Source organism: Hemicordylus capensis, chromosome 15 (assembly GCF_027244095.1).
Source record: "Hemicordylus capensis ecotype Gifberg chromosome 15, rHemCap1.1.pri, whole genome shotgun sequence".
NCBI classification, from domain to species: domain Eukaryota; kingdom Metazoa; phylum Chordata; class Lepidosauria; order Squamata; family Cordylidae; genus Hemicordylus; species Hemicordylus capensis.
In genome coordinates, this window is record NC_069671.1 from 4,470,411 (window position 1) to 4,495,724 (window position 25,314).

Consider the following 25,314-nt stretch of genomic DNA (forward strand, 5'->3'; position numbering starts at 1 on the left):
CCCGCGCAGTATGAGACAATGCCTTTCAGCATCTTCTTGTATTGCCATAATTACCCAAATACAAGATGACCCTGAATTTAAGGCAACCCTCTTTTAAAATATGGACCTGAACATAAATGTATAAATAGGAATATGGGTTAATACCCTCAAGACTCTCCTGTTCTCGCAGGCGTCTAATTAGAATTAATGTTAATCATGTTAATCCTTTGTTTTAATAACTCTTTTATCCTATTGTTTTTATTGTGTTGTGTATGTTAACCTGTTTTTTAATTAATTTATTTTTTTGTACACCGCCTAGAGCTCTACCTATCAGGTGTTATAAAAATATGATTGATAAAAACCTAAAGACATATAAATTCACCCAAAAGGAAGAAGAACCTGAATGTAAGACGACCTCTCCGTTTCTCACGTCAAAGAGGGCGGCACCCTTGGCTTTAGCATCCTCCAGGTTTTACGGTAATTCTTCGGAAGGACGCGCCCCAAGAAAGGCAAGACCTTTCCGGCCGAGAGGGGCGTGTCTTGCAAAGACCGGAGAGGTGGGGGGCGTGGCCTGTGGGACGGACGGGCGCGTCTTGGAAAGGCAGAGCCGGGCGGGGTGGAGCAGAGGGCGTGGCTGCAGGCGCGGGAGGGCGCGGCCTGGGGAAGTGGGTCCTATATAAGCGCGCGTCCGGGCGCGCCTCTCCCCTTTGCATCACCAGCCTCATCCTCACTGCCAGCTGCGAGGATGTCTGGGCGTTGCAGGAGCTCCAAGCTGGCGCTGCGCGCAGCCCGGACCTGGGTCCTGCGGAGCTGTCCGCGCTCCTCCGCCGCTGCGCCGGCTCGGGAGCCGCCTCCGCCCGGGGATGCCGCGCCGGCGTCTCCGTCCCCAGCGCTGGCAGCCGCGGCTGCTGCTCCGTCCCTTGCCGGCGCCGAGCCCCGCAGCCGCCCGCCGCCGCAGCCGGCCCCGGCGGCGGTGGACTTCGCGGACGCGCAGGAGGCCTTCCGCAGCAAGAGCAGCGCGGAGCTGGCGCGGGGGCTGCTGGTGCTGCGGCTCTGCTCTCTGGGGCCGCTGGTGGCGCACGCCGAGCAGGTGAGTGAGGCGCCGAAGCCTGCCGCGGAAGGGCTCTCCTCCGCCTGGCGCGGGATGCTCCGCGCGCTGCGCTCCTGGCGGCCGCCTCCACGCGGGGTTCCCGTTAGGGGTATTTGTGATGTCATTCGCCCTGCGATCAGCGGCGCAGGCAGGCAGAGACCACCCTCCTCTAGGAAGGTAGGGTGCGGCTTTCGACCGAGTCAGACCTTGGCTCCATCAGCCTCAGCGTTGTCTGCCCTGGCTGGCAGCGACCCTCCAAGGTTGCAGGCAGGAGGCCTTGTTCTCCCCGCCGTACCTGGAGAGGCTGGCAGGATTTGAACCTGAGACCTTCTGCAAGTCTGAGGATGCTCCCCCCCTCCCCCAAGCGGTGGCCCCATCGTGAAGTTGCTCCGGAGTAGTCGTCCCACTGAACTCTTCGCGAGTAACATTTTGGGTGCCACCCGTGGCGCGGGGGGGGCGGTTTGAGATTAGTCTGGTGGTTGGGGGTCGGGGTGCAGAGTATGGCTGAGTCCTCCAAGGGGCTCACAGGAGCAACTTCTGCTGGACAGGTGTGGCATTGCAACCAGGATCTCTGAGTTCCCCATCTTGAGTTGTCAGATGTCATTAGACTACAGCTCCTAGCATCCCCAGCTGCAGGGACAGGACTCCTAGCGTTCCCAGCTGCTTTGGTCGTTGCAGCTGTGGATGATGGGAGTTGTAGTCCAACACATCACAGGGGTGGGGCTCAAAAATGAGGAATCCCTTCTCTAACTAATAGAGGGGAGATGAGAGTGTTTAGGGGCTGCTGCTTTGGTGGGTGTGCTTATACAGGTGTGTTTTGAGATGGCCGGCCTGAGGCTCTCCAGCTGTCAGGCTACAATGCCCATCTTGCCCAACTTGCCAGACATTGCAGCAGGGGCTGATGGGAGTTGTAGTCCAGCAGCAGCTGGAGAGCCTCGGGGGTTGGCCACCCCTGGGGTATTTGGTTAAAAGGAATTACAGGCAGCCCTTTCAAGCATGTCCCTTGCCTCTTGTCCATTTTTTTATCCACCCCATGGAAAGATTATTCTCCTTTAAAAAAAAAAAAACCTATAGAGTTTATAAACACCTCACACTAAAGAGGTTCCCTTTTTGCTGCTTCTTCTTTCCACTGCTTGCAAAAAGAGCTGGCTGGCTTGTGGAACTCACTGCCTCAAGCCCTTGCTTGGATAGCCTTTAAAAATAGACAAATTCATAGAAAGGTGTATTGGCCCTAAGCCCAAAATGGATCTTCTGCCTTCAGTGACACTATACCCCAACATATCAGAGCAAAGAGTGGCTGGCCATCGCCACTTTCAGACTTGAGTTTCCCAGACACCTCCAGGCAGCTGCCGTTGGAAATGGGATGCTTGCCTGCAGTGACTGAGCACCTATTTGTGCCTCTGAGGCCAGCTGGGGTAACAGTGACAGCAAGGTCCCCCTGGCAAAGAAATTGCAGGAGGCGACTCCGGGCTGGTTTTCCTGGATTGCCCTTGGTCCACAAAAGGCTGTGCAGCCTTTATCTAACTTGGCTCAGCTAGTCTGCTGCTAATTGAGCAAAGCGGCACTTTTTTAAAGTGGTGAACCTTGTGTATTTAGCAGGAGGAGAGCAACTGGCCCTCTCCATCCCCAGCACAACATCCCTCCGGTGGCTGTTGCTGGTGTTGATGCGATGTTTCTTTTTTTAAATTGTGAGCCCTTTGGGGGTGTGGGGGGATGCCCTTTATTTATTTTTTCATACCTATGTAAACCACTTTGGGGACTTTTTGTTGGAAAGCAGTATATAAATATTTGTCGTATTCGTATCCTGTCCTCATGACAACTTTTGAGGGAGGCTGAGCTTCTCTTCCCCCAGGCCTGCAGCCCAAAATATTGTGGAGGGGAGACATCACAAGCAAAAACGTTTTTTCGATAGGTTGTAGATAGATTAGATAGGCCAGAGGTGGTCAACCTGAGGCTCTTCCGCTGTTAGACTAGAGCTCCCATCTGCAGCTACAATAAATTGTGACCGGGGATGATGAAGGCTGAAGTCCAACAGCTGTGGAGCCTCAAGTACACAACCAGTTTGCCCGGTTCGGTTTGGGTCCGAACCGGACTGGGCAAGTCCTGTTTTGTCCCCTCGAACCGTGCGCTGGCTCGAATTCGAGTCCGTTTTGGCCCGGTTCGAGGGTGGCAGGGGGCATTAAGATACAGTAAAATAATGAATTCTTTACCCCTGCTGGCGGCTGCAGCGGCTTTTGGGTGCTCAACAGCTGCAGGGGGGCATCTCCAGGGCTGTTTCAGCTTTCTGCATGCAGGGGCCGTTTTGGGGGCTGCCACACATATGGGCCATTTGCGTGATCACGCAAACCGGTTCCAAATCCAACCGGTTTGCACTTCCCTAGTCTCCGGTTGGCCACCCCGGGGCCTTGGGTCGGATCCAGCAGGGCTGTTCTTGGGTTCTTCCATTCTGTGTAAACCGGCAGTTTGAGCAGGGCCTTCGAGACCTGCCTGTTTGGACCGGGAGAGCCGCCTCCTCACGGCCTGACTTGGCTTCTTGCAGCTAATGAGCGTCAGCCGCAAGCTGCTTGGCCAGTGGCTCTTTGAGAAACTGATGAAGATGACCTTCTATGGCCAGTTTGTGGCTGGGGAGGACCAAGAGGCCATCAAGCCCCTCGTCCGGCGTCACCGTGCCTGCGGCGTGGGCTCTGTGCTGGACTACAGCGTGGAAGAAGACCTGACCACCGAGGAAGCGGAGAAGAAGGAACTGGAGTAAGCGGCTTCTGGATCTTTCCTGGTGGCTGGGCAGGGATGCTCTCCCGGGATTATTATTTTTCCCTCCAGGGTCTCAGCAGGGGCACAGAGCCCTTGGCTTCCAACATGGAAATCATCGGCTGCTCTTGCTATTCCAACCGTTGATTGCCATTCTTCTTGTCCTAGGAACATAAGTGGCTTTATCCCGAGTCGAGCTAACTCTGTATTGTCTACACCAGGATTTCTTAACCTTAGGCACCCAGATGTTGTTGGACTACAACTCCCAGAATCCCCAGACGTGGCCTTTGTGGCTGGGGATTCTGGGAGTTGTAGTCCAGCAACATCTGAGGCCTCAAAGTTAAGAAACCCTGGTCTATATCAGGGATTCTCAGCGTTGGGTCCCCAGATGTTATTGGACTTGAACTCCCATAATCCCCAATCTGGGACTAGGGATTATGGGACTTGAAGTCCAATAACATCTGGGGACCCAATGTTGAGCATCCCTGGTCTACACTGACTGGCAGCGGCTCTCGGTGGTTTCAGGCAGGAGTCTTTTCCAGCCCTTCCTGGACATGCTGCCAGGGATTGAACTTGGGACCATCGGCATGCAAATCCTACGGTGGACTAGTGTCAGGACATCATAAAATGAGTGGCAAAGAATGCCCCCTGAAATGCGCTGTTTCCTTCCGAATGGCCATGGACTGCATTGCATTACCGAATCGGAAATTCCAGGCATTCCGATGGCCATTCGGAGGAACCAATGCATCTCAGTGGGCAATCCTTGTCATTTGTTCTAGTGCATTTCCTAGCGTCTTCACCAGCGGGTCCTCCACCTGGGTTCCTCCAGATGTTGCCCAACTACAACTCCCCGCTTCCCTGGGAGTTGTCGTGCAGCGACATCTGGAGGAACTCAGGTGGGTGGACCACTGATCTGCATGGCCCTTCACTTCTTGTAACAGAACCCCCCCCCCTCCAATTATTGCATTTATCTAAGTGAGGGGGTGCCCCTAGGGATGGGCGTGTGGCCGTGGGTTGTGGCTGTCAGGCACTTCTGGATTTGTGACTCCATCACCCGAGGCCTGTCTGCGTCCCTGTCTCTGTCAAGTGACTAGCTGGAACAGCTGTTGCAATGGCTTGGAGAGTGAGGAAATGTCACACACACACACACTTCCCCCTCGCATGCTGCCTTGGGGGTGGACGAGGGAGGTGCTGGTCTCTGGCTTTCCTAGTGGTCAAGGGCAGATTGCCAGCTGTTTCCACCCCCATCCCGGCTCTGTGCATGTCAGAGCGAGGGACGGAGATGTTGACATTCCGGTCCGATTTATGGCCGTGGCTTCCTCCTCGCAGGCAGCTGAAAGCAGGACAGAGCTGCCCCTTACGAGGCGAAGAACCGGCTTCTGGGATGCGTATCGCCCAAGGCCGCCAGAGCCCAGGAAGGGAGTGTCTGGCTGGCTGGCTCCCATATTTGGGGCGATGCAAAGGACGTCTTCATAGAACTATTCCAACAATGCCCAAAGGCCAAGTTTGTGCTTGCTCTCGTGGGTGTCGTCTTCCCGGCGATCTCTTCCTCTCAAACCCGTCCTTTCAGGCAAACTGGGAGGAGAAGGATCCGTGCAGGCTCAGTGCGGCTGTATTCCATGGCCGGGGCTTGTCTGCTTGAGGAGTTCCCGAGAGATGTTGAGGATCCAGACCCCAACTGTCTGGCCGTGGTTTCCCTTTTGCTTCCAATGAGCCCCTGGGGGGCCCGAGGGGGTCTTGCAGGGTTCTTGGCACCCTCTGCAGCCAAATGCAATTCCTTGCATTTGGGCAGGGATTCCCCCGGGGGGGATCCCAACTCCCATCATCCATTGTGGCTGGAGATGATGGGAGTTGTAGTCCAACTGGGAATCCAAGTTGGGAGCCCCTGCCTCGATGGAAGGCCAGAATGGGCTGGATATCTTTGCACATTTTCCTGGGAGTAAGTTCCATTGAAGAACAGGAGACTTGGTTCTGAGTAAACATATATAGGACTGTGGTGTTAGTTTGCTAACTGATCAAAGAGGCACCTTTTAAACGTGGTGATTCTCTTTACTGAGCAGGGGGAGAGCAACTGGCCCTCTCCGTCCCCAGCACAGCATTCCTCCAGTGGCTGTTGCTGGTGTCGCTCTTAGGTTTCTTTTTAAAACTGTGACCTCTTTGGGGACTGGTCAAAATGCCTGGTTTATTCAACAAAACCACCAACAGTGAATTAGAGACAAAGCTACCAGAAGAGCACATCAGACTCCAGACAGTTGGCAACCTTAAGCAAAAGCCCCACACACACACACACCCCAAGGAGGTGACAGCTACGTGCCATAGTGCAGGGATCCTCAACATTGGGCCCCCAGATGTTCTTGGACTTCAACTCCCATAATTCCCAGTCTAGAACATAATGTTTAGCATTGGAAAGAACCTTGAAGGTCCCCCTTTTTTAAATTATTTATTTATTTATTTATTTATTTGTAAACCACTTTGGGAACTGCTGTTGAAGAAGTGGTATATAAATATTCATCGCATTTGTTTTTGCTCCTAGGTTCCAACTTCCCTCCCTGGCAGCATCTCCAGATAGGGCTGAGAGAGAGACTCCTGCCTGCAACCTTGGAGAAGCTGCTGCCAGTCAGTGTAGACAACACTGAGTTCGATGGACGAAGGGGCTGACTCAGTAGAAGGCAGCTTCCTATGTTCCTAAGGGAAAGTGAAACAGACTAAACTTTTGACCAGCTCTCACATTCCCTTCCAGTCACGGAGGAGGACCATGTAGGGTTACGACGTCTCAAGTTTCTAGTCCAGGCCTCTAGGAAAAGCGTCTTCCTTCTGAGTGGAACAGGATGTGCTGTTACTTCTACGTGGAAAGTGACAGCTGATGGTTATGAACCACTCGCTACTGACGTTGGAGAACAGAAAACATTCTGTTGATTGGCTGTGTTAGTGGCCGAGTCGGAATTTGAACCCGGCTCTCCGAACTGAGCATTCAGTTAGCTCAGCGGTTTCTAACCAAGGTTCCTCCAGGTGTTGCTGAACTACAACTCCCATCAGCCACAATAAATGTTGTGGAAGTTGTAGTTTAGCAGCTGGAGGGGCCAAGGTTGCCTACCCCTGTTTTAGAGGAATTGAGATGCTGGTGCTTGAGTCCCCCAAAGGTGGTTCTACCAGGCGATTTCCTGTGTGGGACTTCTGAATTGCCTTTTCCTCTTGTGGCGCCTATTAAGGCAGGGTCCCCAGATATTGTTGGACTACAACTCCCAAGGGCTTTCGGTCATTATGGCTGGGATGATGGGAGTTGTAGTCCAACAGCGTCTGGAGCATGCAAGGTGTGTGATATAGCACAAGTTACAGCCCTTCTTTTCTCTCTCCTGCTGTGTTCTTGCGCATTGAGGACCCACACCGATCCCAGCCACCTCCTAGGGATGTGCAAACAGGTTCGACATTGAATGTGTTCGACGCCGAACCGGTTCGGTTTGACTGTTCGAAGTCGAACCGAACCACCCCCTTCGGTGCGACCCTGGACCGAACCCCGCCCCTGGGGGGGTTCACACATTTTGGAGGGTTTTTTAAAATTAAAAAATATATATATTCACCCCCTCTAGGGGAGATGTCTGAGGTGGCAGGGGGTCCACGAAGGTTGTCTGAGGCGGCGGCGGGGGGGGGGGTGTCCGTGGGGTCATGCCAGGCCAAGCAGAGGCCCATTGTGCAGGCGTGATGGCCTCCGAAAGGGCCACCACACCAGGAAGAAAGGCCAAAGAGCGGCCGAACGGCTGATTTCTTAAATAAGGGAGGCTGGCAGGAGGAGGGGAACCTCCGCTGGACCCCCCTCCCCTTCGAGGGGGTAAGTGTAAAAAAAAAATTTTAAAAACTCGTGAAACACTCCCCCCCCCCAGACCAAACCCCGGGGGTTTCGAGGGGGTGCCGGCCCGAACTGCTCCGGTTCGGGTCCGGTTCAGGCTCGAACCGGACTGGACCAGCCGGTTCCGTGCACACCCACAGCTCCTGCTGTGTGTCCACCCGGGGGAGTGATCCTGTGCGTTTGTCATGTGTTGCCGGCTGCGTCTTTTGCAAACGCGAAACTGAGATGGGTGTCGAGGAAGTCGCCTTGCATGAAACCGGAGCAGCACACACACACACCCCCTTTGTGGGGAGGAAGGCCACGCAGCAACTGGTCTTGCATTCCCTCTGCTCTGTACGCAATGTGCAGCTCGTGGCCTGCCAAAAAAAAAGCCCCAGCCCCTTGAGCGCCCAGGCGGTCTGATTGGCTGTGGACCTCCTTCCCCTTCAGCCGGATTGGCTGCCGGGGAGGCAGAGCTGTTATGTCAACAAGGCCTCTGCCAGGAATACGAAGCCCTGCTGGGCACCGGATCGAGGCGCCTTATTGGAACAGCTGCCTCCGGCTTCCCCTTTCCTTTCTCTTTCTTCCCCTCGCTTCTGCTCCGCCAGAACTGGGGCCCCTTGGTTTGCATTCTAGCCTAGGACAGAAATTTCTAGAACAGAAACTGTCTGTCCTCAGCAAGGGGTTTGCTCTGTTTTATATATTTAGAACACAGTTCCTGGCAGGCTCTGCATTCTTCTCTCTGGGGAAGCGCTGAAGAGCCCCTGCCAAGCTCCTATTCAATTGGGGGGGGGGCTTGTGCAGGAGACATTGCCATGGATTCTGGCCTGCGGGTCGAGACTTGGGTTGCACTGAGTAGGGGTTGGACTAGATGTCCTCCGAGGGACCCAGTGCCAACTCTAAACATTCTGTTCTAGGATTCTTCCACTATGGCACCCAGCTGTCGCCTCCTCGGGGTGTGTTTGGTGGGTGGGGGGGGGGGCTTCTGCTTAAGGTTGCCAACTGTGTGGTGTCCAATGTGCTCTTCTGGTAGCTTCATCTCTAATTCAGTGTGGGTGGTTTTGTTGAATAAACCAGGCATTTTGGCCCAGGGGTGGAGGGTGCTTTAATTTTCCAGCCACCTGCACTTTCTTCCTGGCAAAGTGATCAGTTCCACCCTCCTGGCCCATTGGGAGTCTCCCCGTGGTAGGGCTGAACAGCTTTGGCCCTCCTGTGGTGTAGTGGTTAGAGTGCTGGACTAGGACCGGGGAGACCCGAGTTCAAATCCTCATTCAGCCATGAGACTAGCTGGGTGACTCTGGGCCAGTCACTTCTCTCTCCGCCTAACCTACTTCACAGGGTTGTTGTGAGGAGAAACTCAAGTCTGTAGTACACCGCTCTGGGCTCCTTGGAGGAAGAGTGGGATATAAATGTAATAATAATAATTATTATTATTATTTATTTACCTGTTGGCCACTGTGGCTGAGGATGATGGAAGTTGTAGTCCTGAATCAGCTAGGGAGCCTGAGTTGTGCAGCCCTGCCCCACGGAATAGGTGTTCTTAAAATTGTGAGTTTCCTCTGCATTTAGCTCTCTCCAGGAATGCAAAGTCACCCTTTAAATGTTCCCATGTGAGCACTGTAAGAGATTCCCCTCAGGGGATGGAGCTGCTCTGGGAAGAGCATCTAGGCTCCAAGTTCCCTCCCTGGCAGCATCTCCAAGACAGGGCTGAGAGAGATTCCTGCCTGCAACCTTGGAGAAGCTGCTGCCAGTCTGTGAAGACAATACTGGGCTAGATAGACCAATGGTCTCACTCAATATATGGCAGCTTCCTATGTTCCTGTGTTCCATTTTAGAAATTAAGCCAGGGATTCTTCAACTTGCTTCCCCAGATGTTGTTGGACTATGACTCCCAAGGGTCTTTGGCCATTGCATCTGGGGATGATGGGAGTTGTAGTCCATCATCTGGGGAACCAAGTTTGAGGACCCCTGAGAAGACCGGATCCAAGGGGCCGGAGGCTGCATATGCAGCAATCTGCGATGAAACACGCATCTCTTAACTACTACTACTATTATTTATGTATCGCTTTCCAACCAAAGTTGGCAACGCAGTTTACATAGAAAGATAAACAAATAACAAACAAGATGATTCCCTGTCCCCAAAGGCTACAATCTAAAAAAGAAACATAGGATCGACACCAGCAACAGCCACTGGAGGGGTGCTGTGCTGGGGTTGGAGAGGGCCAGTTGCTCTCCCCCTGCTAAATGTAAGGGAATCACCGCTTTGAAAGGTGCCTCTTTGCTCAGTTTATAGAGTCAGGCTGCAAAGAAAGGGAGATTCTCTCCCCACCCCGAGTTGAGCGACAGCCTCTTGGGAGAATGGACAGGATCCGGCTTCTGCTGGGCTCTCCTTTTGCAAGCTTAAGGCCAATGAACTTGAGCTAAGCTGATCTGCGGGTTGGGGGCGGGGTGTAGCTCCTTTAACCCTTTCATGCTGGAGCTGCTCCAGCATTGCAAGCAACACGGGCTGCCAGAATCCTGGATGCAGACCAGGGTTCCCTCTAACAGGCATTCCCAGATGTTGTGGACTACAACTCCCAGAATTCTCAACTGCAATGGCTTTTGCTTGGGGATCCTGAGAGTTGTAGTCCGCAACATCTGGGAATCCCTGTTAGAGGGAACACTGCCCCTCAGTAGGGCTGGATTTGTTTCCCTGAACTGGAAGTTGCCTTCTGCTGAACATAGGGAACGTAGGAAGCTGCCTCGCTGAGTCAGAACCTGAGTCCATCTAGCTCAGAATTAGGAACATTGGAAGCTGCCATATACTGAGTCAGACCCTTGGTCTATCTAGCTCAGTATTGTCTACACAGACTGGCAGCAGCTTCTCCCAGGTTGCAGGCAGGAATCTCTCTCAGGCAACGTACTGTATGCTTTGGTAGTTTGTTGGTTCAATAAAAAAATCTTGTCCTATAAAAAAAAATGTTGTCCTATCTTGGAGATGCTGCCAGGGAGGGAACTTGGGACCTTCTGCTCTTCCCAGAGTGGCTCCATCCCCTAAGAGGGGAATATCTTGCAGTGCTCACACTTCTAGTCTCCCATTCATATGCAACCAGGGCAGACCCTGCTTAGCTAAGGGGACAATGGGCCCTATCCCCTTAAGTGCTGAGTACTAGGTCCACCTTACCAGGTCATTTCCCATTCAAAAGCAGTGCACTCCATTCAAGTAGCAGGGATTAAGGTACCTCTTGTTCTTCTTTTCAGCTCCTGTACATCTGCATTTGAGAAGGAGACAGGCAGTAAGTATTTGGAATTTTGTGCTGGTCTCCAGGCACCAGCGGAGCTTGGCTGTTAACCAGTGCAGGGATTTGTGCATGCTAAAAATGCAACGGGGCTCAAACAAGGGGGGCTCAAAGGTGGGTCTTCTGGACTACAATTCCCATCAGCCCCTATGGCGAAGGGCCCGCAATGTCTGGGGGTTCAAGTTTGGGCGCGCGCTCACACACACACACCCTCTTTTGCATCCAGATATAAAAATGTTACTGTTGCACAGACATTGCAAGCATCCTGGCCTTTTTGCTGTTCATTTTTCCGCCAGCCTCAGTGTTCCAAATCTGTAAAATGGGAGCACTCCCCCCCCCCCGCCTAGGTTTTCAGGCATCTTTGCAAGGCAGTTTGAGAGCTCTGGGCTAGAACCCCAGATCGGTAGTAACTGGAATGCAGATGTGAATGTGGATATTCAGGTCATATGGTTCAAAGATGTGGGGAGGGAGCTGGCTGTGACCTTCTGAGCCGCCCTTCTGAACCTGAGAGTTCTCCACACAGCAGGTTTTAACCACCAGTTTTCTGGGAGGCTTTACTATGAGCTCAGTTATCCAAAGAAGTTGATTTTTTTTTTAACCTCGCATATAAACCAGGCTGCACTCTAACATGCAGTGAAAACCCCGAATCGTGTGTGAATCTCTCCCCGATTGCTCTCGGGGACTTGAGTAAATCTGCCTGGTATGTGAACGCACACCCTCCATTCTGGAGGAAATGCAGGCTAAAGGGCTTTAGAAGCCCCGGGTGGGAAAACTTCTGGGCCCCAGTGGAGGATCTTGAGTTCCAGTTAAAAGGCAGAGCCACTTAATGGTGCAGCAGGGGAAATAACTTGACTAGCAAGCCAGAGGTTGCTGGTTCGAATCCCTGCTGGTATGTTTCCCACACTATGGGAAACACCTATATGGGGCAGCAGTGAAATAGGAAGATGCTGAAAGGCATCATCTCACACTGCATGGGAGGAGGCAACGGTCAACCCCTCCTGTATTCTACCAAAGACAACCACAGGGCTCTGTGGGCACCACGAGTCAAGACCGATTCGACAGCACGCTTTACTTTCGCTCTCGCAAGCCCGGATGTCCGCCTTGCCTTGGATCGGGTCCTGAGGCTCAAGGCAGGGCCGTCTTACTTGCTTTGCTCACTTCCAGCTCTCCCCTTCCGCAGAGCAAAGAGAGAAACGCTACAGCGCTCACCGTCGGTTCGGAGACCGGCGGGACAGGGTCATCAGCGCCCGGACCTACTTCTATGCAGATGAAGCCAAATGTGACCGGCACATGGACACCTTCCTGAAATGTATCGAAGCCTCAGGTAGGCAGCAGGGCATCGGAGCACAGAATCTTTCTAGCACACTTGTCTTAGCCCCTCCTCCTGAAACTTGGCATAGGCGGCGGCAGCCACCAGAGAACAGCAGGACCGTCCCCAATTCAATCCCAGCATTTCCAGTCAAATAATCTGGGGCATCGGCACCGGGACGTTTGCTGCGCATGGCAGAAACGAGGGGACGTTGGCCTCTGCATAGGGAGCTGCCGTCTGCAGAGTCAGACCCTTGGTCCGTCTAGCTCAGGATTGTCTACACTGACTGGCAGCGGCTTCTCCAAGGTTCCGCCCTAGCCGGAGATGCCCCTCTGGGAGGGAGGGGCCAGCCCCCACTGCTCGCCTGCTGACGGGGCTTGGGGCATCTTGGGGCTTGATGCTCAGCGCCTTCTCTGCCCTCTGTAGGTGGCAGTTCCCAGGATGGCTTCTCTGCCATTAAACTGACAGCGCTGGGGAGGCCACAGTTCTTGGTAAGCAAAACCCCGGGCGCGTTGCGTCGGTCCCCCTGGTGCTCCGGTGCGGCTTTCGTTTGCAGAGGAGGAGCAACCCTGACCCTCAGCCGGGGTCCCTAAGTGCTGTGGGAGCTCCCCCCCCCCAAAAAAGTGCCCGGCCCGCCTGCAGGGGGCGCTCACCTCCTCTCTGTTCTCCCTGCCTGCCTGTCTCCAGCTGCTGTTCTCGGAGGTGCTGGTCAAGTGGCGTCGGTTCTTCCATCTCCTGGCTGCGGAGCAGGGCAAGGTGGGGCTGGCGGCCCTGGAGACCAAGCTGGAGGTGGAGAAGTTGCAGGTGAGTCGCCCTCCGGCCCCGGGCAGGTGGGTGCCTCACCTGGCCAGAAGGAGTGAGATCGAGGGCAGCGTTTCATGGCATCCCGTTTTACATCTCTCTCCCGCTCTTCTCCCAAAGAGTGCAGAGCGGGGTGCATAGTTGAGTTTATCCCCACAACAACCCTGTGAGGTAGGCAAGGCTGGGAGTCAAGTGGCCCAGAGTCACCCGGTGAATTTCATGTCTGCATAGGGATTTGAACTCGGGTCTCCCCGGCTCAACACACTAACCACTACCCAACGAAAGTGCCTGGGTTCCAAGCCCAGCCTCCCTTCCTTTTCCTCAGACAAAGGCTCAGCCTTGAACCTTTCCTTTAGATTTTGAATTGAAAGCCCCTCACAAAATCCCAAGCAGCTGTGAGCTCTGATGGCTGAACAGAACTTCCATGTTTAGAGGCAGTATACCTTTGAGAACTGGGAGCTGTTGCCTCCATGCCCTGCTGGTGGGCTTTCCCTGGAGGTATCTGCCTGGCCATTTTTGGAAACAAGATGGACCTTGGGTCCAATCCATCAGGGTGTTGTTTGCATTCTTTTCTCTCCCATATGAGTGACAGGCAAGCAAAGCCGGGTGGAGTGCACACTTTCTCCCTGCAGCATCTGTTAACACAGGAGTTTCAGCGTTGGGTCCTCACGTGATATTGGACTACAACTCCCATCCACCCCAGACGCAATGGCCTGATGGGAGTTGTAGTCCAAAAAAAAAAAATTGGAGGGACCAAAGTCTGAGATCTTCTGGTTTCAGGGATTTGCTTCTGTTTCAAGGCCACCCAAAAATTTTAGGTTCCAATTCTGTTTCTCTGGGGAAACGTCTCTGGGCTGGATTTTTGGAGCTGGGTTGGAGTTCGGTTCGACTCTCTTAAGTCTGGGGGAAGTTAAAGTTTAAGCCGGGTCGCTCTTGTTTCCATGCAGGAGGCCCTGGCCAAGTTGGGGATCGCCACCAAAGCAGAGAGCCAGCACTGGTTCACGGGCGAGAAGCTGGGCGTGTCTGGGTAAGCTCCCTCTGGGCGAGGTGTGCGCTCTGGAACAGGGGAGCCTAGGAAGCTGCCACATACTGAGTCAGACCCTCGGTCCATCTAGCTCAGCGTTGTCTACACTGACTGGCAGCGGCTTCTCCAAGGTTGCAGGCAGGAATCTCTCTCAGCCCTATCTTGGAGATGCTGCCGGGGAGGGAACTTGGAACCTAGATGCTCTTCCCAGAGCGGCTCCGTCCCCTGAGGGGAATATCTTCCAGGGCTCACACTTCTAGTCTCCCATTTATATGCAACCAGGGCAGACCCTGCTAAGCTAAGGGGACAAGTCATGCTTGCTACCACAAGACCAGCTCTCCTCTCTGGGAGAGGGAGGAGAGCTGGTCTTGTGGTAGCCAGCATGGATTGTCCCCTTTGCTAAGTAGGATCTGCCCTGGTGTGCATTTAAATGGGAGACCACATGTGAGCCCTGTAAGAGATTCCCCTTAGGGGAAGGGGCTACTCTGGGAAGAGCATCTGCCTGCTTACATGCAAAAGGTTCCAAGTTCCCTCCCTGGCAGCATCTTCAAGAGAGGGCTGAGACGAGAGAGACTCCTGCCTGCAACTTTGGAGAAGCTGCTGCCAGTCTGTGTAGACACTACTGAGCTAGATAGACCAATGGCCTGACGCAGTATATGGCAGCAGCCTATGTTCCTAGAGGAACTCCTGATCCCTGAGCTGGGAAGCCCTCTGGGGAATGGAGGGGTGTTGCTTTTCTCTGCCCCTGGAACTCCCCAAGACCTGACCCTGCCAAGCTGACCGAATTTTCCCACCTGCTCGACAGAACCGTGGACCTCCTGGACTGGAACAGCTTGATTGACACCCGGACTGAGATCTCCAAATTGCTCCTCATCCCCAACATGGAGGTAAACAGGCAGGGCGGAACGGCGGGTGGACTGGCAGAGAAGCAGGGGTTTCCCAGTGGCTGTGGAGATGTCTCTGCCACAGCAGAAGTTTGGAACTACAAGCTTCTTGGGGCAGAGACCTCTTTGTTTACGGAACTCTATAAAAGCACCTGCTCTTTGTTGAGTCTAGAGAACGGCTATCTGGCTGCTTGTGGTGACTGGGGGTCCTGAGCTCACCAGTGGTGCTCAGCGCTCGAGGCAAGCCGCCTGCAGTTAACAGTGGGCGCACCAGCCTTGCTGTAATCTCTCCGGTCCAGCTGAGAGACAGGCAGGAGTGGGGAGCTCTTATCGGCCCCTGCCCTGCTCTGCCCTAAGCCTGCCTCTTATGAGCACTCTCCCTGGACTTGTTTGTTTAATTCACATATATATTAATATATAATAATCACATATTAATTCAACCCTGCTAACTTGGCAAAGAAGCACCTTTGAATGTGGTGATTCTCTTTTATTTAGCAGGAGGAGAGTAACTGGCCCTCTCCACCCCCAGCACAGGACCTCCAGGGACTGTTGCTGGCGTCTACCTTACGTTTCTTTTTAGATTGCGAGCCCTTTGGGGACAGGGAGCCATCTTATTTATTTATTATTTCTCTGTGTAAACCGCCCTGAGCCATTTTTGGAAGGGCAGTACAGAAATCCAATTTTTATTTTATTTTATTTTATTTATATATATTTGTGTGTGTGTGTGTGTGTGTGTGTGTGTGTATATATAAAATACATACACACACACACACACACACACACACACACATATATATATACTACCCCAAACTCTGGGTGGTTTGCAATAACACAGAGATTAAAACAACTAAACAAGGTTTAATTTTACTGCTGCCTACTGGGCCAGGTGGTGGTCCCATCTGGTTCACTGTGATCTGCACGGACTGGCAGCAGCTATCTGGGTTTTCAGCCGGGGGAAGGTCTCCGTTCTCCTTGGAGATGCTGCTTCAGGTTGAACCTGGGGCCGCCTGCTTGCAAAGCTGGGACGCCCCAAACAGAGGAGCCGTGCTTGCCTCAGCTAGCTGGCAAAGCTCAAGACCGGGGGTGCCCTCCTACTCTGGGAACGGGGGCATTCCCCTTGGGTCCCATTCTCTCTCCCCTGCCTTGCTGCTCTAAAAAAATGGAATCACTCTGTCAGCCAATACTTTGGGGTTCTTTGGACCCCAGAAGTAGTTGGACGTGCATCATACCGTGCCACAATGTCCAAAGACCTCTGAGGAACCCATGTTTTGTTTTTGGTTTTTTGTGGGGGGGGGGTTTGGGGGGGGTGCCTTTTGTGCTGCCACCTGCAGGTCCTCTGGAGAACTGCAACCTGCAGCTGCCTTGCATACGAATATGACAGATATTGATCATACCGCTTTTCAACAAAGTGGTTTGCATAGAGAGAAATGAATAAATCAAGTGGCTCCCTGCCCCCAAAGGGCTCCCAATCTTAAAAAAAAAGAAATCAGATGGACACCCGCAACAGCCACTGGAGCAGGGCTTCTCAATTGTGTGGGTACCCAGATGTTATTGGACTTCAGCTCCCATAATCCCCAGCCCCAGTGGCCTTTGGTAGGAATTATGGGAGTTGAAGTCCAATTACTTCTGGGGACCCACACGTTGAGAATCCCTGCACTGGAGGGATGCTGTGCTGGGGATGGATAGGGCCAGTCGCTCTCCCCCAGGAGGCTTTACAGACAGGGCTTCTACCCCAAATCTCCTTCGGAAGAGAGTATGTGTGTTCACACACCAGCCAAACTTACCCCGAAGTCCCTTCGAGATTCTTGGACCTACTCCACACACAAATCAGTCTTCGTGAAGCAAGTTCTAGCTCATCTCGACGTATTTCCGGATTTTTAAAATGCTGGTTTTAAGCTACTTTTTCTGAAAACACCAGAGCAAATAGAGAGAGGCACTGAGGTAGAATCATTAACATAAGAGGGAAGTTCTCTTTACAAATGCAGGTATTGCTCTTTAGGAAGCTCTCTCCCCTCTCCCCATTGGCTAGAAGGAAAACACGGAGGCGTGCCATGTGAACTTGTTTCAAAACAAAACCTGAGGGCAGAGGGGAGGGGCTGCTTCCCTCCATGCCGCGAGTGGAGTTCGAAGTGGCTTCGCTCAACATTTACCCCGAAGCTTGAAGCCATGTGCTGTGAATAACTCCCTGGTAAATAAAAGAGAATCACCACTTTTAAAAGGTGCCTCTTTGCCCGGTTAGCCCGGGAACTTGCTTGATGGCAAGTTTAGGGACTGGGTGGAACTGCAGGTTCCAAAGTGGACACAGGTGTCCAGGTCCTGGGCTCCTTTCATAAAGCAGATGGGGTGAGTTTGGGGAGAATTGGATGTGGAGTGGGGTTGCTTGATTGGATTTGAGCCCCGAAGCTTGCTAAGAGTGGTTTCCACTTTTGCTCAGCCTGGCCTACCTCGCAGGGTGGTTGTTCGGGCTAAAATGGGGAAGATGTTAAACAATGTGGGGACTTTTCTCCTTCCAGACGGGGCAGCTGGAGCCACTGCTGTCTCGCTTCACCAGGGAAGAAGAGATGCAGATGAAGAGAATGCTGCAGCGGATGGATGTCCTGGCCAAGGTTGGTCATGGGGTCGGGGGGTGTTCCCTTTTTCCAGGGATACCCATGCAAATGTCAACCAAGATAGGCCCTGCTTAGCAAAGGAGACAATTCATGCTTGCTACCACAAGACCAGCTCTCCTCCATGCAAAGCCCATTATGCATGAAAGAAGCCCTGTATAAATATGGATATACAAAATATATAAAATATAAATATAATAAATATGGTCACTACTGAGAACGCAAGTTTTGCCTGGCTGAATCAACCAACGTTTGATCTTGCTCAGCATCCTTTTTCCAAGAGTGGCTAGCAAGCAGTTTCTAGAAGCTCAAAGCTGGGCATGAAGGCAATAGCCATTGTTGGCCTCTAGCCACTGGCATTTTTGAGATAGACTGCCTCTGTGTCTGGAGGCTCTGTTTAGCTCTCATGGAAAGGCGCCCGGGGCTGGATGTCGCTTCCTCCGTGAGTTTGCCGAAAACTCTTAGGACTGAATGGATCACACCTCCCTAGGCGGTTCTTATGAGGGTATCATGGCGCTGCTCCTAATGGGGCAGAGATCTCCGTGCCCCGCTAACCTGCTCTGCTTCTTTGCGTTCAGAAAGCCGTAAAGACGGGCGTGCGGTTGATGGTGGACGCAGAGCAGACCTACTTCCAGCCGGCCATCAGCCGCCTCACTCTGGAGATGCAGCGGAAATTCAACCAGGAGAAAGCAGCCGTCTTCAACACCTACCAGTGCTACTTAAAGGTGAGGCAACCATGTGCTGAAGGTGGGGTTGGGGCCGAGTGATGCTCCCCTGGATTTGTGGGGACAAACTCCTTAGCTTTTGTGTTCCTTGGCTTTCATCTGCCTGCTTTGGCCTGCCTGCAACCCCTGAAAATATGGTTACATAAGAGCAGCCCTGCTGGATCAGGCCCAAGGCCCATCCAGTCTAGCATCCTGTTTTGCACAGTGGCCCACCGGATGCTGCTGGAAGCCTACAGGCAGGAGTTGAGGGCATGCCCTCTCTCTTGCTGTTACTCCCCTGCAACTGGTACTCAAGAGGCATCCTGCCTTTGAGGCTGGAGGTGGCCTGTAGCCCTCCGACTAGTAGCCGTTGATAGACCTCTCCTCCATGAAGTTATCCAAACCTTTCTTCAAGCCATCCAGGTTGTTGGCTGTCACCCCATCTTGTGGCAGAGAATTCCACAAGTCGATTATGCGTTGTGTGAAAAAATACTTATTGTAAAAGTACTTATTTGTCGAATAAGCCCCTGTTTAAAGCCATCCAAGCAGTTGGCCATCACTACATCCTGTGGCAGAGAATTCCATAGATTATGTGCTGTGCGAAAAGTCCTCTGGTTGGTCCTGAATTTCCCAGCCTTCAGTTTCATGGGACGGCCCCTGGTTCTGGTGTTGTGAGAGAGGGAGGCAAATTTCTCTCTGTCCACTCTCTCTACTCCATGCATAATTTTATGTACCTCGGTTATGTCTCCCCATAGTGGCCTCTTTTCCAGACTAAAGAGCCCCAGATGCTGTAGCCTTGCTTGATAAGAAAGATGCTCCAGGTCCCTGATCATCTTGGTTGCCCTCTTCTGCACCTGTACAATGTCCTTCCTAAGATACAGTGGCCAGAACTGTATCTCCAAATGTGGCCACACTATAGATTTGTTATAAGCTTAGGTGGTTTTTGTGGCCTTGGGTACAGCATTGCAGTTTCCATGCCTGGTAGAACTGAGCCAAAATCCTAGGAGAAAGGGACAGGGAAGATTGGTGGATATTCGCTAGGGCTGTGTAAATAGATTCAAATTCGAATTGATTCGACCCAGTCTGAGTGTCCAAGACCTAAATGTTTTTCATAAATGACCATGCACTATCTTCATGTTTACTCTCCGTGTCTCTGGTTCCTTATCCCTCGCCGCCACCACTACCACCTTAACATCCGTAGCTTCCACTTGGTGTATCCCTTGCTAACATCCCTAGCTACCCCTAACACCCCTAGCTTCTCTCTCATGACCAGGGGTCATCCCATGAAACTGATTGCCAAAAAATGTAGGACTGACAAAAGGAAGTGCCTTTTCCCACACAGTACATAATTAATCTGTGGAACTCTCTGCCACCGGATGTGGTGGTGGTGGTAGCTGTAGTCCAACACCTGGGACCCCTTGCGTGAATGGGCAGCTAAGTCGTGTGAAATAACTTGGGGCTTGAGTAAGTTCCCTTTTTTGCTCTTCTCCCTCCGGAGTACCCAACACCCTCACACCCATTTTCTCTCCCACTGAGCAGGATGCTTACGACAATGTGACCGTGGACGTGGAGCTCTCCCGCCGGGAAGGCTGGCATTTTGGAGCCAAGCTGGTGAGAGGGGCCTACATGGAGCAGGAGCGCATCCGGGCGGCCGAAGTGGGCTACGAGGACCCCATCAACGCCACCTACCAAGAGACCAGCGACATGTACCACAGGTGGGAGTACCATAGGTACCATGGGGGGGGGCAGGGTTATCTTTAAGAATCGAGGAGGGTGCTTCCCCACCACCACATTTCCCCCACCAGCACTCTGCTTGAAAACGGGCCCATGGGGTGGCTGCATACCTCCTTCCCGCCCTGGTGTGCGTCGGACCAGAAGTGCCCGGTGTGCATGTCGCGCGCACACACGTGCATCGGGCACTTCCGGTCCGACGCACACCAGGGCGGCAAGGAGGTACGCTGCAGCCCCAGGCGGCCATTTTTTTAAGTACAGCGCTGGTGGGGGAAATGCGGCGAGGAGGGTAAGAGCACCCTCCCCGATCCTTAAAGGTAACCCAACCCCCCCCCCCGCCGCCAAACCTTCCTAACTTTCGGCCCTTGGAACCGGTTCAGCTGCCCTTAAAATGGCCGCCGAACCGGTTCACGCGCATCCCTACTTAAGGCATTCCCCTCAGGGGATGGGGAAGAACACCTACCTGCTTGCATGCAAAAGATTCCAAGTTCCCTTCTTGGCAGCATCTCCAAAGTAGGGCTGAGAGAGACTCCTGCCCGCAAACTTGGAGAAGCCGCTGCCAGTCTGGGTAGACAATGCTGAGCTAGGTGGGTCAATGATCTGACTCAGTTTGTGGCAGCATCCTATGTTCCTCCTTCCAAACATCCATGGAAGTTTTAGCTTTGCTGTGATCTAATGACTAAAAGGTAAAGGTGTGCCGTCGAGTCGGTGTCGACTTGTGGTGCCCACAGAGCCCTGTAGTTGTCTTTGGTAGAACACAGGAGGGGTTGACCATTGCCTCCTCCCGCGCAGTATGAGATGATGCCTTTCAGCATCTTGCTGCTGCCCGATATAATACCAGTGGGGATTTGAACCTGCAACCTCTGGCTTGCTACTCAAGTCATTTCCCCGCTGCGCCATTAGGTGGCTTCCTGATGCAGATAAAACCTCTCTATTTGCCCATCCTCTTCCTTGTGTTGCATTCCTTGTAGATGCCTGGACTACATCCTCGAAGAAATCCGCTACAACTGGAAGGCCAACGTGATGGTGGCTTCTCACAATGAAAACACAGTCAAGTTCACCATTCGCAGGTATTGGGGTGACCCCGGACCACTTCTGCCTCCCGGCAAGAGGCAGCTTCTTCCTTTAAGCCTGGCGTGGAGTCTTAGGGCAAGAGTTTCCAGCCTTGAAGGTGGTGTTGGACTACAACTCCTATCATCCCTAGCCTGCAGGGAGTGGACGATGGGAGTTGTAGTCCAATCTCTGGGGACCAAGGTTGGGAAATCCCTTTATGAAGAGAGTTGGCAGAGCCTGCTTGGGTGGGGAAGGCAAAAGTTTGATCCCAGTGGCTAGCGCCCCCGCTAACTGAGCAAAGAGGCACCTTTCTAAAGCGGTGATTCTCTTTATTGAGCAGGGGGAGACCAACTGGCCCTATCCGTCCCCAGCACAGCATCCCTCCGGTGGCTGTGGCTGGGATCTGTCTTATGTTTCTATTTTAGATTGTAATTCCTTTGGCAACAGGGAGCCATTTTATTTATTTACTTACTTAATTTATTTAACCTTTGTTGGAAAGTTGAATATAAATATTTGTCGTATTCGCAGAGATACAGACTAACTTCCCTACATTTTTCAGGATGTCCGAGCTTGGGATCCACCCCTCGGAGAAAAAGATCTACTTTGGACAGCTCTTGGGAATGTGTGACCAGATCACCTTCCCCCTAGGTAAGTCCGGATGGAGGTGGCCGAGACACATCGCTGAGAACCGCAACCCGATCTTTTCTCTTTGTTTAAAGCCTTTGCTGTGTGTTGTGTCCTCTTAGCAGAGAGGACGAGCAACTGTTCCCTTGCATCGGAGACACTCTGGAATAATTTGCAAGCTGAGCTTCTTTAGGCCAGTGGTTTTCAGATTATCAACCTTTAGAAAGCCCTTCCCACATTGATTCTGAGATGCCCCATTGAGTGTGGGATAGTCAAAGCTTGTGTGTTGCCCATGGGGCTGTTGGATAAATAACTAAGCACTGTGAATCCTTATTTGTCCAACACCTTTTAGTACAGCACTCTGCAGAGCCCTGTATTTGCGATCGGATGATGATCTGGATTCTTTTTCCATCTCCCCCACCCCTGCCTCCAGGTCAGGCTGGGTTCCCAGTATACAAATATGTCCCCTACGGGCCTGTGAATGAAGTGCTTCCGTACCTGTCCAGGAGAGCCCAGGAGAATCAAGGCTTCATGCAGAGGGCAAAGGAGGAGCAAGATCTTCTCTGGATGGAACTCAAGAGGCGGCTTCTCTCCGGCACCCTTCTCTCAAGTCCCAGCCTGTCGTAACCCCATTCTCCAATGTCCCAGCTGAATTAAGGGAACGGCAAACGTCGAAATGCCTCTGGGCTCCCAAATGCCAACGTCGAAATGCCTCTGGGCTCCCAAATGCCAACGTCGAAATGCCTCTGGGCTCCCAAATGCCAACGTCGAAATGCCTCTGGGCTCCCAAATGCCAACGTCGAAATGCCTCTGGGCTCCCAAATGCCAACGTCGAAATGCCTCTGGGCTCCCAAATGCCAACGTCGAAATGCCTCTGGGCTCCCAAATGCCAACGTCGAAATGCCTCTGGGCTCCCAAATGCCAACGTCGAAATGCCTCTGGGCTCCCAAATGCCAAGGCTCCCCCAGCTTGTCAATGGCTATTGATAGCATCCAGATCTTGGTGCCTTCCGTGCTGTGGCTCGTATATACACAAGCTGTAAACGTCTTCCTTCTGCTCCGGCATGGAGCCTGCCCATTTCTCCCTCCTGCTGTTTAGCTTGTGAGGTTTTTACACCAAGCCGTTTGTGCATTTAGGGACAATCTCCTTCCAAGGGCCCCTCACGGCTCTCAGGTTTCCTGTCAGTGATGGTGTCCAGTGTGGAGACAGCAGAGTTCCAAATAAAGAGATTACAGAAATAGCAATGTGGTGTTGCATGTCTGCGGAAGGGGCAATAGTTTTATGGTGGAAGGGCTTGGTCCCCAGTGGAGTGTGAGTCAGGGTTTGTCTTGGGAGCTGGTGCCGTGTGGATTAGTTCAAAGCATGTGTAGTTATGGGAAGGGGTACCTGTCGGACCACATTCGCCCATAGGAACCTGCCAGGGCCCTCCGTTCATCGTCTCAGGCCCTGCTCGTGGCCTTACCACTAACAGAGATCCGGTTGGTGAGGGCTAGAGACAGAGCCTTTTCACTTGTGGCCCCACGGCTTTGGAACGCCCTCCCTGGAGCTTCGCCATGCTCCCTCGGTGTTTTAAAAAAATGGAAAACTCACCTTTTAAAAGAGGCTTTTCAATGTTTCATCTCTGTTTATTAGTTTTTATTCTTCGTTTTTAGCTTTTAAAATAACATCGTTTTGGGGTGGGATGTGATTTTTAAATGTGATTTTAGCCTGGTTTTTAACTTAAATGTGGTTAACTTTATTAACCTTATTTTACACTGTATCTTTTTATTAATGTTGTGAGCCGCCCCGAGCAGTAGTGTACCGGAGGGGCTGGGTATAAATATTTTAAATAAATAAGATGGCAGCTGGGTACTGGCCCAGATCCTTATGCTGTGCATGAGGCGTTCTGAACACATCATTGCTCGATATGATCTGTGCTTCTGGCAGAAGCACGATGAGAGCTATTCTCTTGATTAGTTGAATTTCTCCTCGCTTGGAAAATTGCATAGCATTATTGAATGAAACTGAAATGATGGCTTTTTGCCCCTAGAGGGCAGAAGAGATGCAGGCAAGCCAGCGTTGAAAGCCTTTCTCAATCAGCTCAGCCAAGCGCCTTCAAGTCTGTAATTCCTCTTCTTTGGGGTTTTTAGGGAAATTATCCCACAGGGAATCGGAAGTCTAGGGGTGTTCATTTGTTGCCCACTGACCCCAGGAGGCAAGGCAATCCACAAGTTATCGAGACAAGAACTTTATTCTCACCAGGTTTGAGCAGTTTACAATGTGGCAGTCTTGTGACCACATAGGATTAATCCGAGAGCTCAAGATGCCAATAGTCAATGAGTCAAACACACAAGCTAACTCAAATATCAGAAAGAGGGGAAAGGAGCAGCTGCCTTCACCTTATTTTTGTACCCCATCTTGGCAATGGCGGATTACCACATAGGCAATATAGGCACCTGCCTATGGTGGCAAATCCTGGGGGGCGGCATCTTAGAGGACAACTTAATTCTGTTTCTTAAAACCTTTTTAAAATGTCACTGTGTAGTGGCGGAGATTCTGCCTGCCTCCTAAACCATCACAGGAGTGGAGGTGAGGTCGGGTACTGGAGGATGGCGGCGAAAGTGGTCTTCACTCAAGCTCAGCTTATTCGCAAATGAGGCAGAGTGAGCAATTTCGCCCTTTTGTCTCTGGGGCGGCAAATATTTTGCTGCCTATAGATGGCAAAAGATTAATCCGCCCCTGCATCTTCACGTCGGCTGTGTCCGTTTCTTGAGGTGAGTGACCTCAGGACAGTGGTACATCTGCTGGTCACTTCCAGGCTGGATTACTGCAATGCGTTCTATGTGGGGCTGCCCTTGTATGTAGTCCGGAAATTACAGTTGGTCCAGAATGCAGCAGCCAGGTTGGTCTCTGGGTCATCTCGGAGAGACCATATTATTCCCGTATTGAACGAGCTACACTGGCTGCCGATATGTTTCCAGGCAAAATACAAGGTGTTGGTCATAACCTATAAAGCCCTAAACAGCTTGGGCCCTGGGTATTGAAGAGAACATCGTCTTCGTCATGAACCCCACCGCCCACTGAGATCATCAGGAGAGGTCCGTCTGCATTTGCCACTGACTCGTCTGGTGGCCACTCAGGGACGGGCCTTCTCCGTTGCTGCCCCGAGGCTTTGGAATGCGCTCCCTAGTGAAATAAGAGCCTCCCCATCTCTGACAGCTTTTTAAAAGTCTTTAAAGACGCATCTGTTCACCCAGACTTTTAATTAATATTGTTTTAATGGTTTTAATGCTGTTTTAAAATATTCTTTTAAAGAACTTTAAATTGTTGTAATGTCTTAAACTTTTCATTTTTGTTTTAACTAATGTTTTATTTTGTTTTTATTTTGTTGTAAACTGCCCAGAGGCGTAAGTTTGGGGCGATATAAAAATGTGTAAGTAAATAAATAAAAATAAATCTTGGGGAACCTTTCATCTAATTACCTGCCCCTTGTTTATTTCCCAGTGATTAGTTGGTACCCCCAAATTGTCCTTTTCAGTTGGTCAGATACATAAAACGGAAGTCACAGGTAGGCAAATTGTGGTTTCATTGTGTCCTGTGCCATTTGTTTTCACATTGCCAACCGACTCCCTTTTGCTCTTAAAACCACTGAGGCTTTGTCGTGGGCTTGTTTCCTGAATG

General features: G+C 52.0%; 1 protein-coding gene across 2 annotated transcripts; it reads left to right on the forward strand.

The window, feature by feature from the left end:
• The first annotated feature begins 674 nt into the window (after window positions 1-674).
• PRODH (proline dehydrogenase 1) lies at window positions 675-25,111 on the forward strand. Of its 2 annotated transcripts, none has more exons than XM_053279789.1 (14): window positions 675-1,069; window positions 3,609-3,817; window positions 10,881-10,915; window positions 12,099-12,242; window positions 12,654-12,718; window positions 12,915-13,031; window positions 13,976-14,055; window positions 14,858-14,939; window positions 17,450-17,542; window positions 18,121-18,267; window positions 19,786-19,961; window positions 20,949-21,047; window positions 21,590-21,678; window positions 22,088-25,111. In XM_053279789.1, the coding sequence occupies exons 1-14, from the start codon at window positions 725-727 to the stop codon at window positions 22,279-22,281; spliced, it is 1,875 nt and encodes a 624-aa protein (XP_053135764.1). In that variant the 5' UTR covers window positions 675-724; the 3' UTR covers window positions 22,282-25,111. The 2 variants fall into 2 exon arrangements, with proteins under 2 accessions (XP_053135764.1, XP_053135765.1); XM_053279790.1 differs by lacking the exon at window positions 675-1,069 and adding an exon at window positions 1,112-1,246.
• Window positions 25,112-25,314: the final 203 nt, after the last annotated feature.